The sequence below is a fragment of the Rhinolophus sinicus genome, chromosome 2, assembly GCF_057876585.1.
Source record: "Rhinolophus sinicus isolate RSI-liver-muscle chromosome 2, RSI-T2T, whole genome shotgun sequence".
NCBI classification, from domain to species: domain Eukaryota; kingdom Metazoa; phylum Chordata; class Mammalia; order Chiroptera; family Rhinolophidae; genus Rhinolophus; species Rhinolophus sinicus.
In genome coordinates, this window is record NC_142502.1 from 141,654,649 (window position 1) to 141,668,094 (window position 13,446).

A 13,446-nucleotide genomic window follows, 5' to 3' on the forward strand; every position below is an offset into this window, starting at 1 on the left:
AAAAGACGCATTAGAGCTGATTGTCTGGCAAGGTCTTATTTTCAGGGAAACATGGTACATAGCTAACCACTATAAATTTCTAGAAAGGGGACTAAAATGACCATTTGTTAGTTATTATTCTTACATTTCCTACCATGAGGCTCCTAAGACTAAAATGTCCTGTGAGATTCATAATAATGGTCCCTTCATAATATCATCATCATATTCAGGCTCCTTTCCGGGACGGCAGAATGTACTTTTATCCCAGTTATTCACTGCCCCTCCTTGTGATGATTATATTTCCCCACTCCAACAGTCTTGGCCCAAAAAAATGTGTGGAAGTGTTGTGTGCCCCTTCCAAGGAGAAGCTTTCGGAGGCTTTCTGTGGTTCTGCTACTGTTATTTCCCCTCTGCTGTGAGAACAATGTGTCCTAGATGTGAACACAATCAGCCTGGATTCCAAGATGAGACTAACACATGGGACAGGAGCACAGCCAACATGCAGCTGTAACGTGAAGGACAAATACATCTCATTTCTGTTGTAAGGCACTGAAATTTGAAGATTGTTTGTTATTACAGCAAACCTAGTACAATGTAATTGACACTCTAGGATTGTGATCAAATGAGATGATACAAGTTTACATACTTTGGAAAGTTTAGTTTTTAAATCTGTTATATTCTACAGTTCATGTTTCAATAAAAGTAGGATTACTATGGTAACAGCCATTAGAATTTATAGATTTCCAATTAATATCATAATACAAAAATTCTTCAGTCTCCAAATCCATTTCTCCCCTCATCCCACTCTGTTTTATATTCTTTCCACAGTGAGCAACAGAGTTGGTTTAAAATAAGGCTGTGAGAGACTCTGGGATTATGTGGAACACTTAAGAAACAAGTAGGAAGATTCTATCTGAAAATCTTGTGAAAGGCAGAGGACAATCCCTGTGATAAAGAGCAAATGCATGGGTTAAAAATATTAATGTCCATACTTTTGTATATGCTTTAATTAACTTCTTCCTAAAATGTACACATGTAAAAGATAGATATAACTTAAATGAAAGTCAAGGAATTTGATGGGGAAAAAATGAAAATGATGACAAAGGAAGTAATTTATCTGTCCTCTTAACTCCCATAGCCCAGATATTTATATTTTTCTTAATATCACTGCTCATTCCAGAGAGGATTTGAGACACCTTATAATAATAACAGAGGTAATTTAAGAAAATAATACAAATAAAAGTAGAAAAACTAAGAACATAAAAAGCAAAATATAAATATGTCAATCTCAATTTTTAACATAATTGTTATAAATTGAGCATCAAATTTCTCCCCAAGTTTCTTGGTAGCCAAGGCTAAAAAGGGGCCACCTAATAATTTGCATAATTCTCATTAGTGCAAGAAGCCTATCAGTTCCTTAAGAGAAATCTTGCACTGTATTTATTGGTATACATTTCTTATCTCTGTCAAGTACCTTGAGGGCATGTTTTATGCATGATGTCTAGCTAATCTTAATTCCTCATATAACTTTTATGATGAAATACATTTTAAAAACATTTAGAGGGTAATTTGCAGATGGGGAGGGGAGTGAAGAGGAAAAAATACCAGTGTCTCTGTTTTTGCCCATTTTGCTCTTGGAAGTATCTCATATATATATAACTAATGACATCTCAAAGAATTTCCTTTCAGATTCAGAAATTATTATCAGATTTACAAGAAAAATATATATAAAACTGAAACAATTTTAGGTTCTTCTCCTACTTTATTGGCTGTCCCTTCTCAGTCTCCTTTGCTGGATATCTTCATCTTCCCAACCTCTAAAGTTTGAAGTGCCGAATTTTCAGGCTGGGACGTCTTCTCTAACACATTTCTTAGGTGGTTCCATTCAGTCTTATACCCTAAATCTCCAAATTTAACCTTAAGCCCTGACCATTGCCTGAATTCCAGACTCTCATTTATCTGACTGCCTATGTATTATCTCTACTTGGACGACTAACAGGCATCTGAAACCTAACATTTCCAGAACACAACTCTTGAGGTGCTTCACCAAAATCTAATCATTCTCTTAGCGGTCTTGAGTATATGACTTCTTGAGTCATCCTTGAACATCCCCCAGTGAAAACCCAATATCCATTATGTCAAGAGATCCTACTGGCTCTACCATCCAAATATATCCACCACATCCATTCCAAAATCTTGGTCCCAATACCATCGTCATCTTCCTGGCCCATTCTAATATGCTCTTAACTAGTTTCTCTGTTTCCACTCTTGCCTATTCTCCACAAAGAAGCCAGAAAACCTTCCAACAGCTTTCCACATCACTCTGAATAAGAACTGAAGTCCTTACTTGGAGAACTTGGCCTCCAAGACCCTTCACAATTGGCCCACTGCTAGCTTTTCTGCTCTCATCTGCTGCTCTGTACTCACTCTCTTTGTTCCAATTTTACCCTCTCTTTGCTGCTCCTTGAATAGTCCACACATGAACGTCTCCAGGACTTTTACAGTCACTATTCCCATCACCTGGCATACTCTTCCCTCAGATGATCACCTGGCTTGCTCTCTCCTTCAGGGCTCTGCTCTCATGTCCAGTTATTACACAGTCCTTCTTTTACTAGTGTTTCTGAAATGACACACCACCGCCACCACACACACACACACACACACACACACACACAGACACACACACACACACACACACCCTTGCCGTCTGTTCTCTTACACAGCTTTATTTTTCTTCTCAGCAATTATCACTACATGACATATGATTGTTTACATGTGCACTGACCACCTTTGTAAAATTCTGCAAGAGTAGGGCTTTGTCTCTGTTGTATCCTCAGCTCCTACAACAGCACCAAATGCAGAAGGCACTTTTTGATGTAGAAGGCACTTTATGTATAATATATAGTTGAATACGTATGAATACATGAACAAATGAACTATTTGCAAATCAACTGATGAACACCTTTAGTTTTATAAATACCCTTCTTATTATAATCTACACTTTTAATCACTAGTCTGTCAATACAATGAATTACATGAAAAACTTTTATTGAAATCTTGCTAAATTGAAGGGGCTTGAAGGCTCAATGAGTCCTGGAAATCTTTACAGCAACTTACTGGACAGGGTTTGCTTTGTTGAAACAAAAAGGCTGCGTTACTCAGAAGAATACTATTGCTTTCCCCCCAAAATTGTTTATATCTATCAAATCATCATTTACATTTGATGTTTACATTTACACATTTTAACAGGAGGTTCAGGATCTAACAAAACCATCCATAGTAAAACTTGATATAGCTTATAGTCAAATTCCATCCACTTTATTTCACATGAACAAGTAATTTAACTGTGCTTTAAGTGAAAACACTTGAAGAGTCAAAGTCCTGACAAGGTCAAAGTCAGCTCTAGAATTCAGCTCTACGTCCTTTGTTAGTGGTACAACATTGACATTTCTTAACAGTGTTTTAAATGCTGATGTATGATTACCTTTGTGGAATCAATTAATTAATGGGCCCTCTTGCAACAAATTCAATTTAGTGATTTTAAGTATTCCACAATACAAATGCCATCTAGGTGGGAGTTTCCTTTTTTTTTTTAATTGCTGAAGGTGTTTTCAGACAAGTAACAGTTTCTGCCTTTCAGTGTAACTGGGCCATAGAGAGAATGAAACTTTCCTTACTTGGACATGCTCTGAATCAGTGCACTTGTTGATCTAAATTAAATTATTACATGATTTCCTGAATCATGGGGCAATCCCTGGAAGGAGGGTTCTGAAATAAATATGACTAGCACCTAATGTAGGAATAAAATGCCTATCTTTACCATAACAATCAATATTTTTTTATGCAAAGGGGATACTAAGAACACAAAGCAAGAAAAAACCCCACGTATGTATTCTCTGAGAAAGCTGAAGCACACAGCATGGTATCTGAATATCTGGATTCAAAGTGATGAAACTAGTAAAGTTCACATAAAGTTCACATAAACCTTGCTATAATAACACTGTTTGCTATACAAAAATTTCACAGGAAGCTTCTCATACAAGGAAGCTTGTTGGTTAGAGTGCCAGGCAACTCAGTCATAGGGAGTCGTATCCCAGGGGATCCCAAGCCAAGACCCCAGTATTGTACAGAGAATGCCATGGTTGGTGAAAAGCTTATTAAAGCATAAATATAATAAAAGGAGACATAGACGTGGCTGCTTAATTTTTTAATCAAAAGCAAAAAATAGGGGCGGCCAGTTCGCTCAGTTGGTTAGAGCGCTGTGCTCTTTAACAACAAGGTTGCCAGTTCGATCCCCACATTGGCCACTGTGAGCTGCGCCCTCCACAACTAGATTGAAACAACTACTTGACTTGGAACTGGTGAGTCCTGGAAAAACACACTTAAATAAAAGTTTTTAAAAGAAAAAACAAAAAATAATTTTTTTGTAGTTTTACTTTTTGTAGTTATGGCTTCCAATAGATTTCCATAGAATTAAATAGAGTAATGCCATTAAAAAAAAAAAAATAAGAGCCTATATGTAGCATTTTCTTATATTACCACTAGCTTGTTTGAAATATAATTGTAGAGTGTGTCCCAGAAATCAAAAGTGAGCTTGCTTTTTCCAAATCAAGATGAGCTTGGAAGAAATCATTTTTTTTCCTCTCTCTTCACCTGGAATGCTTATATGTTTCTGTTTTTACGTGGTTGTCCGTCCCCCTCACCCAACAAAAAGTCTTAAAAAAAACAACTGTATGGTTTAAAAGAAGAGGTTAGATTCAAGGGGGAGAAGTTCAAAGATCTGTGTCATAAACGAGCCCATGACAGTGAACAAGTCATTTAATGGAATTTTCCTTTTTATCTATGAATCAAGGGATCATGGAATGATTAAATGACCTCACAGATCCTTTCTGACTCCAAAGTTCTACTTTTAAGGCCAACGCAGGAATTTTCATTTTCTCTTCAAATCGGTGAAGTAGTATGAAATGTGGGAGACGTTGACAGCTTGACTACTTGAAAGCAGCACAGGAGAAATAAGCTGTGAGTGATTTTTTTAATTGATGGATAGCAATGGACAACCACAATAATGAAAAATAACCTTTAGAAAAAAGAGCAAACTCTTTAACATGTTTAAAACAACATGTTATTATTAACTATTTGGTGTTAGGATGCGGTATTTTCTGACTTTTCTATTTATGCAAAGGAATTTGAAATATCGGAATGACAATTCTGAAATTTGTATCTAACATTTCCTTTACAATTCATATCCCAGGAACAAAGCAGGCAGAACTACTAATGTGTACACTGTGTCACATGCATGTGGAAAGAAATGCTGATTTTCACATGAAGAAAATATCTTTCTACATTGCTGGTTTTTCCAAATAGTTGTCTGATGTTAGAATCTAAAATGGCAGAGGCCTCATAGCAGATTTATAGCTTAACATCAATAATTCCTCAGGTTTTACTTTCTTTTCTAGTAAATCTTAGGTAGGACTAATTAGGGTGTTAAGTTTCATTATGCAAGAAAGAAATTTAGCCCAATATCTCTAAAGATAAAAATTGACTACATACTACAAGAATAAACATTTTTTAAATGCTTCATTTTACTACTAAATACTCATCTTTCTAATGTACCAAGCTACTAGATGGATATTCATATTTTAGCTTTGGGAAAGCAGTTTGTGTAATACTGATCTACTGTAGTATACATGAAGTTTGTTTCTTTTTAAAAATACCATTGACTAGCCTGTCTCATGTTCTAAAATCTCTCAGTTTTCCCCACACTAAGCAGCAGTTTATCGAATTTCATTTATGTTCCACTAACCTTCCTTAATAGCTTGGTTTCTAGAGCTTTTGGTTTCTACTTCTGTAGGGGGAAAATATATATATATATATATATATATATATATATATATATATATATATGCACATGTGTGCACACAATTCCAAAACTAGAGAAATATTAAAATAGCTATCAGTATAACATCCTAAATTTCCAGTCATGAATGGTACTGATCACTGAGAATAAAAGCTAGAAAGAATGACTCCAACAATCAGGTGATAAAATACTGGTGATAATTTCTTTTAAATGCTGTCAACAGTTAAGGTATAACTAAGAAAGTATAAAATAAAATTTTCCTGGCTCTCATTACTCTTGTGTTCAATATCTTGCGCCAAAATCACAGCACTCAGAAAAAGTGTAGAAAGTTAGTGAATTTTTAAACTAATTAGATATACAAAAAGCTTAACAGATGACAGCAATGAAACCTACAAAAGCACAACACACTACACTACATAAATTGTTACATATGTAGAAGAACCTTATAGACTGACATGTTTTAGGAATGTTACAAATTAGAAATTAAAGAGTAAGAGTTTAATGCAGTTACTTTATACAACAAAATACTATAGTATTTGGTATATGGTATATAGTACTATATTAAATTGTATTGTCTCATGTAGTTATGATACCCCACCTCAAATTCAACATTTAAATTAAAAACAAAAAACAAAAAAACCCTACGTAGTCCTTCCTCTGATCTCTATTATGCGTAAATGTCATCCCCAGTCTCCTGATAATTTGTACTATAATCCTGAGTCATCCCTACTTCCTGGACCTCATCCCAGCCCCCACATCATAACCAGTTGGTAAATCATTGATTCTTTCTTCAAAATTCACTTGTATCCAATCCTACCTTTCCACTCTCATGGTGGCCTACCTCTCTGGCCCTTTATCCAACTACATAACTAATCTCTACAAGGTTCCCCTCACTCTAATTCAGACTGCTCATCATCACCAGCTTCATTTTGGTAAAATACTAGCTCACCATTATTGCCCATGCATCCACAGCTTCGGTCTAGCTTTCCAGAGCTCCTATAATCTGGCCTCAATACATCGTTTAGTATCATCCAAAGTCACTACAGAGACTCCGTGTCAGTTAAACCCATCCACTTGCTAACTCCAAACCCAATTTACTATTTTCTACCTTGATGTCCTTGATTGATCTATTATTCACTTGGTCTGGATGCCCTATACCCACCCACCACAAGCTAAGAAACAAAGATGACTGAAATCCTACCACCATAAAGACCAATTTAACTTAAAATTCCCGCATCGAGCCTACCCCGCTAACCCCCAGAATACGGTACTCCTTCTCCTTCCTCCAGGGTTTGAGAGCATCTCATCAAACCTTGGAGAGTCAGAGCTGGTTTTCATGTCTCTCTGCAACTCTGCTCACATGTTAGACATATAATAAATAAATAATGAGTGTGTGAGTAAATAAACCATTACATAAGTGAGATCAAGAGCTTGGGTAATGTTAAACTAAGGATTTGGGAAATAAGAAAAACAAGGATGTTAGAATTCTGTGTCAGATACTGCTAAATCGAAAATAATGAGACTTCAACACTTAATATTTTAAATACTCCATATACCTTAATTTATAGGTTTTAGAATAGAAAGAGATGCTCTGATCATATTTCCACACAACAACCCTTGAAAGTACATATAAAATATAAAGCCAAACTGTTACTTAAAAATATCTATACTTTTTTAAAGGCTGTCTTTCCAACAAAATAAAAAAGCTATTGTTCTAAAAATAAGTCCTTCATTCAGAAGATACTTCAATGATAATTCAAAGAGACTTTTCAAAGAAAATTCAGATTATTTTTAACTATACCATATGATGCATATTAATAATATTTAGGAAAATGGCTCCCAATCTGTAAAGATACACAATGTGTCAAATGCTCTTTCATGGAACAATGCTAACCTTTGTCGATAAAATACAGTTTTAATCAATATTATTGTATTATTGCTGGAAAGGAAGTTAATTTAAGCACTGTGTCTAATGCTACATTTTTAGATACAGTCCCAGTAAAGAAAGTATAGCATGTAACATAACCTCCATACCATATTAGCTCACACAAAATGAGTACATTAGTGCCTGGAGTACTAAAGCACTAAAGTGTATTTCAATCAGAACTATGACATAGAATTCCCAGTGGTGAAATTAATTCTTTTTATCGCTTGGTTACAGGTTGGTTGTGTTTATACACATGCAAATGTATGTGGGCATAGCCAGGGTAGTGTGCATTTTATCCTCTTACTCTGTGGGCAGAATATTGTGTGTTAAATTGGCCTCTGCATTATATAAATGATACAAAGAAGCCAGAATTTGTTAAGATGGGAAAATATTAGAGTTTGTAAACAAGAGAAACAAAGTAAAACAGATAAATGTAAATAGAACCAATGGACAGTTGATAGTTGCATCTCTGGTGTCTATATCGCCTCCTTCTCCTTCCCCTAAAACTTCACTTTCTATTGGGAATCCTTGTGGTTCTGAAGGAGGTGACTACACTGGTTCCAGTGCTGCTACAAACTAACCAGTGGCCATAGTGATTGGCTCAAGAGAAAGAATGTGATCTACGCCAGTAAAAAAAGTGAATTTCATGATTTTTCCTAGGAATAGTGAGAGTCAAAGTTTTTCATTGTCTCTCTCTCTCCTTCGATGTAAACATGGGTGCTTATTGTGCCAGCTGAATAAGGATGCACACAGTCCCTTGGTGGGGGAGAAGCCAGTCTCAGGCTAATAATGGCCCTGCTACAGATAGAGTGATGGAAGAAAACTGGATCACTGGTGACATTATTGACAATAGTAATAGGCCAAAGCATAAACCTTGTCTAAACCCAGCTGTACTTCTGGACTTTTTAGTTATAGAAATCAATAAATTCTCTTTACCATTTAGACCAATTTGAAATTTTGTTTTCAGGTACCTACAAAGAAAAGAACTGTTAACAGATACAAGAACAAATATATATTGTTAGACAATGATTGTAGAAAACATTTGCTATACAAAATTTTACATTTTTTTAATCTAAGAAAAATCATTAGCATCAGAATTCAACAAATTCACAAAAGAGATTTAAAAAAAAAAATCACAGTAACTGCAAACTGTGTCAAGGTTTAACAGGAGATTCATTTGAAAGTTGCATTTTAAGTTTCCTAAAGTAAAATTACTTACCTGGAAGTGTACTATGTTTATATTCTATCTTATGCTGAGGATTCTTCCTGAAAAAAAAAAAAAGAATAAAATCTAGTTTTCCAATCACTAAAAAACTTAATGACTTTTTAATTAAACTAGAAAATTCATTAACCTACACATAAAATTAGCCTCTTATTAGAAAACTTTGATTTTATTTGTTTGCTACCTATAGTAACCATGCTGTACGAAGAATTTGCTTTATAATTTCAACATTTACTGATTGTCTACTCCATGCCAGGCATATTTCTAGATGAAAAGATAAGAGTGGTGAACCAGACAAAGTTCTTCCCTCATGAATTATCTCTAGTGAAAAACAGTATAAGACAAATAAAATATATCATATTCTAAACTGAAATATATTTTTTCTAAAATGTCAATGTTATGTATTACATATATGAAATTACAATGTAAAACAGTATATATAATATGTAACACAAAATATCAAATATGTATGTGTTGCGTGTTGTGTGTAATGTTTAAAATGATACTTTAAGCCTCTTCTTGAATCCAAAGATAAAAGCATCATGCCTTTTCAAAGAACACCCATTATTATGGAAAAATAGGAAAGTCAGTTTGTGTTGAGAAATTTATATAACAAATTACAAAGTCAAACAGAAACTACCAATTGAATCTTTTGATTTTATGTATGATTCCTTCTATTATTTTATTATAATAGTTACACAAATATTCGGGTACACCATATATACAAAACATTCTCTAGATAATGCAAAGCTGTGTAGGCAGCAAACATCCAGCGCAGCAATTGGTTGATCATGGTCCTCTCTCTTAGGGGACTGACAAAGGAGAGCTGGGGTACACCGACAATACATAGGTACTGAGGTGTACAATTCATGTAAAGCTGTTGTGAGGACGCATGAGCACACAATAAGTTCTTAGTCTGAGGGCATGGAAGGTGATAAGTAATTAATGTTAGCCATTGATTCATTCATCAGTTGTTTCAGAAATAGTCACGGGGAACTTCTTACATGCCAGGCCTTGTGTCAGATATCAGTGACAATTCTTATTGCCAGTATCTCGTCTTTATTCGTAACTTTTTCTACAATATGAGCATTAAACACTGTACAAGAGTGTAACTACACAGTTAATTAGGGTCATAACTCAACAGTTTTGAAAAGTGGAAAACAGATGCTACAAAAGATTATGTGTTTGGGGTAATCAACCCAAGTTTGACCTTTTGATGGAAAAGAAACTTCAAAGTTGAGAGAAACAAACTGGACAACTTAAACGTGATGAAGAGAGGTGCAAATGAACAAAGTTGCAGTGATGATTTATGGGACAGCATTTCCTTAATGAATTTGCTGGTGCAGGTTAGTGGCCTGTTTAATTCAGTCTTTATAAAGTACAATGAATGCTGGACATCAGGGGAGGTGGAACAGAAAAACGAGGCACATTAATACCAAAGGTATTCTTCATCAGTAATGTAGAAAAAGACTGCTGGTCATTTGAGATTGTTTTGGGAATTTTAAAAATCTTTTTTTTTAAATTGTGATATAGTACACTGTTGACCTTTTATTTTGAGAACAATTCAAACCTACTGAAAAATGGTAAGATAAGCACACTGAAATGCCATATACCTTCCCTGAGATTCTTCAAGTGTTAACATTCTACACAGGTGCCTCATAATTATTATTATTATATATCTAAAGTCATTTGAGATTTAAAGGCTTTTCACCTTCTTTTTAATATATGTTTGCTTCAGGTACCAAGCAGTCCTATCTTTTCCTGCTTTGCCCTTAACAGAACAGGATTATTAAAAAGTTAAATATGGTCTTAAATTGTTTGATACTGGAATCTCCTTCAAAAGCCACTTTAGAAACTCTCAAAGTAACTAAATGCCAGGCTTTAAAAACAAGTACAGAAATGGAACAATGGCACTTAACAGAGAAAAGTACAGTTTATGTACACAATAACTGGCAAAAGACTGCTGACATCAGGTCAATTGTCAGGCTAGAGAGATTGAAAGGGAGAGTAACTTTTTAAAAATGCCAAGTTAAGACGAGGTATCAGAAAATAGGCTGGTGGCTGTGGACATACTGGTTGAATCCTAAGTTGTAGAAGGTGTGTCTTCCTGTTCTCTCTCATCTTGAAACACATCCACAACTGCACTCACATACCCCATTGACACCCTCTAAACACATATTACAGAGGGAGAGGCAAACCATTTCAGAACAAAGGAATAGGAAAACAGCTTTACATTCGTATATTCTGTAAAGGAAGAGCACAAAAATGTATTATGAAATTTTATACTGAGGAAAGGAAAAGGTTTTCACTCCATGTGCACATTTTCCTCCGCCTTAGAGGGAGAAAATTTATTTCTTTGAGGCTCTGCCATTTTCATAAAAAGACAGGTGTGAGACTGCAATGTAGACCTGAAGAAACTAGTTGAATTGATGCTTTTCAACATTTAACTTAGAGACCCAACGTCCATTTTGAAATAAAAATATTAATATCACAAGTTTTCATATTTCATTGAAAATAAAGAAGAAAATAACCTATGTGACAGATTCAGAAGTTTCCTATTAGGGATATTTTCAAATATATTTTAGTCTGTGTTGTTGGTGATAAATATAACTCACAGAATAATAAATGGACTTTTAATAAGAAAATGAGCTGAAACAGAAAAGATAATGTATCCCATGCAAAAGCACGCACTCAAAAACAAATTGTAGACATGTTTTGCTTACACAGCAATTTAAATGTGAAAAAGAAAAAGCATTCTGAATGTTAATTTCTTAAATTATCCTCTCCTTCCAGGTCCACCATAATCGTAGTCCCAACCTTGATCTTCAGCCCAACCCTTCATTTCTGCTCTCTGGGAGTAGTGTTTGGTTCTTTCCCATTGATAGGCACTTGCTCACAGCCTTCATGCTAAGAATATTATGCTCCTTCAGGAAGGCAACTCTGATAATCCTGGGGAAGTATCTCTAGAACCTATTGTCTATATCTACATTTGGTACATACCCCATAATTTCTTGTATTATCACCTAAATTTTCAACACAGATATGTGTGTGTGTGTGTGTGTGTGTGTGTGTGTATTCTTTATCACCTGTCAAGTGAGCTGCTGGAGGGCATGGGGTTTTTCTCACACTTGTTAATATCTTTTCTATCACCTTTAAGAGTACATTTCACAAGGTGACATTCAACTATATTTTTCATAAATTTATCTATTTTGTAATCACCCTTTTCCTTCAAAAAACTTTTCTAAATTAAGCTTTTACATGAGTTTCCAAATGATGAAATATTTTACATTTTTCTATTTAATACAAAAAATATATTTGTTTTTGCTACCTATTATTTCTTAAGAAAACAATTGTTGAAAAGAACTTGGCAAGAATCCTTTGCAATACAAGCCAAAGTTTAAAATTCTCATTGGTGGGAATACAGAAAACAGTTTTTTTCCTAATTTCCAGACTGATAATGAGTTTTCTTGAGTTAATGTTAATACTTTTTTTTGGCCTATTCTTATTAGGTTAAAAAGAATGTCATGTGCTGAGATTGCTTTGTATTCACAACCTATAAGGTTAATAATCAAAGTACTCACTGAATCTTTTTTACACAAACCTAAGACTAAAATAAGTTAGAATTTCCTGCCATTAACAATTCATATTACTCCCCCAGGAAACAATGAAAATCTGACGATCATATTTAAGCAGACTCCAGTGCAGTCAGGTTCCTGAGACACTGTCTGCCCAGCATTGTAAGACACTTAGCTCTCTAGGCAAGCAATCACTCAGGTCGAAAAGGAACAGAGTCCTTCACAAATGCAAAAGAGACGGATGCAACTGTGTCTTGGACCTGTTCTTATCTGGCTTTTCAAACTTTAGATGACCAGCATTATGCTGTGGAAGGGGCTCTGGTTTTGGGATCAGAAGAGCTACGCCTGAATTCAAACTATACTGTTTACTGCTTAAGTGATTCCGGGCAAGTCCTGTGAACCAAGTCTCCATTTCCTCATCAGTAAGATCCTACTTCACCCAGGGTTGTTCCAAGGGTTGAGTGAAGTAATGTATATAAATATTTGTGGGCTATTATGCATTTTACAAGTGTCAGCTGTTTTTATAGAAATAGAAATCAATTTTACTTCAAGATAGCCAACAATGTCTGTAAACTGTGCCAGTAAAAGTAATTGCCAATTAATACTAAATAGCTGAAGTTTTGCCTTCAATAATACATGCAATTATTATGGTTGACTATTTCCCCAATCATACTTTACACATTTATAGAATATTTTCTAACATTTGCCCATGCATATACCATTTTCAAAACTCAGTTATTTCGTAACAAGGCAAATGTCTTTTTCATATAATCCTGGGTTAAGGCTAAATGGCAATACTGTATGGTTATTTGGGGGCATATGAACATTTGAAATAATTTTCAAGGACAATGCCAAATTCCACCCAGGCCTTTTTCCTAATAATGAA

The 13,446-nt window shown here is 34.8% G+C and overlaps 1 protein-coding gene across 2 annotated transcripts in view; it reads right to left on the minus strand.

The window, feature by feature from the left end:
• The window catches only part of APLF (aprataxin and PNKP like factor), an 82,354-nt gene that overhangs the window by 6,433 nt on the left and 62,475 nt on the right, over positions 1-13,446 (minus strand). The window contains exons 9-10 of one of the 2 annotated variants that reach the window (XM_074332091.2): positions 8,983-9,029; positions 8,700-8,734 (exon numbers count right to left, since the gene is read on the minus strand). In XM_074332091.2, the coding sequence (XP_074188192.1) occupies positions 8,727-8,734; positions 8,983-9,029 (55 nt within the window). In that variant the 3' untranslated portion in view covers positions 8,700-8,726. The remainder of the gene's footprint in view (positions 1-8,699; positions 8,735-8,982; positions 9,030-13,446) is intronic. The other variant, XM_019718313.3, reaches the window with a different exon arrangement.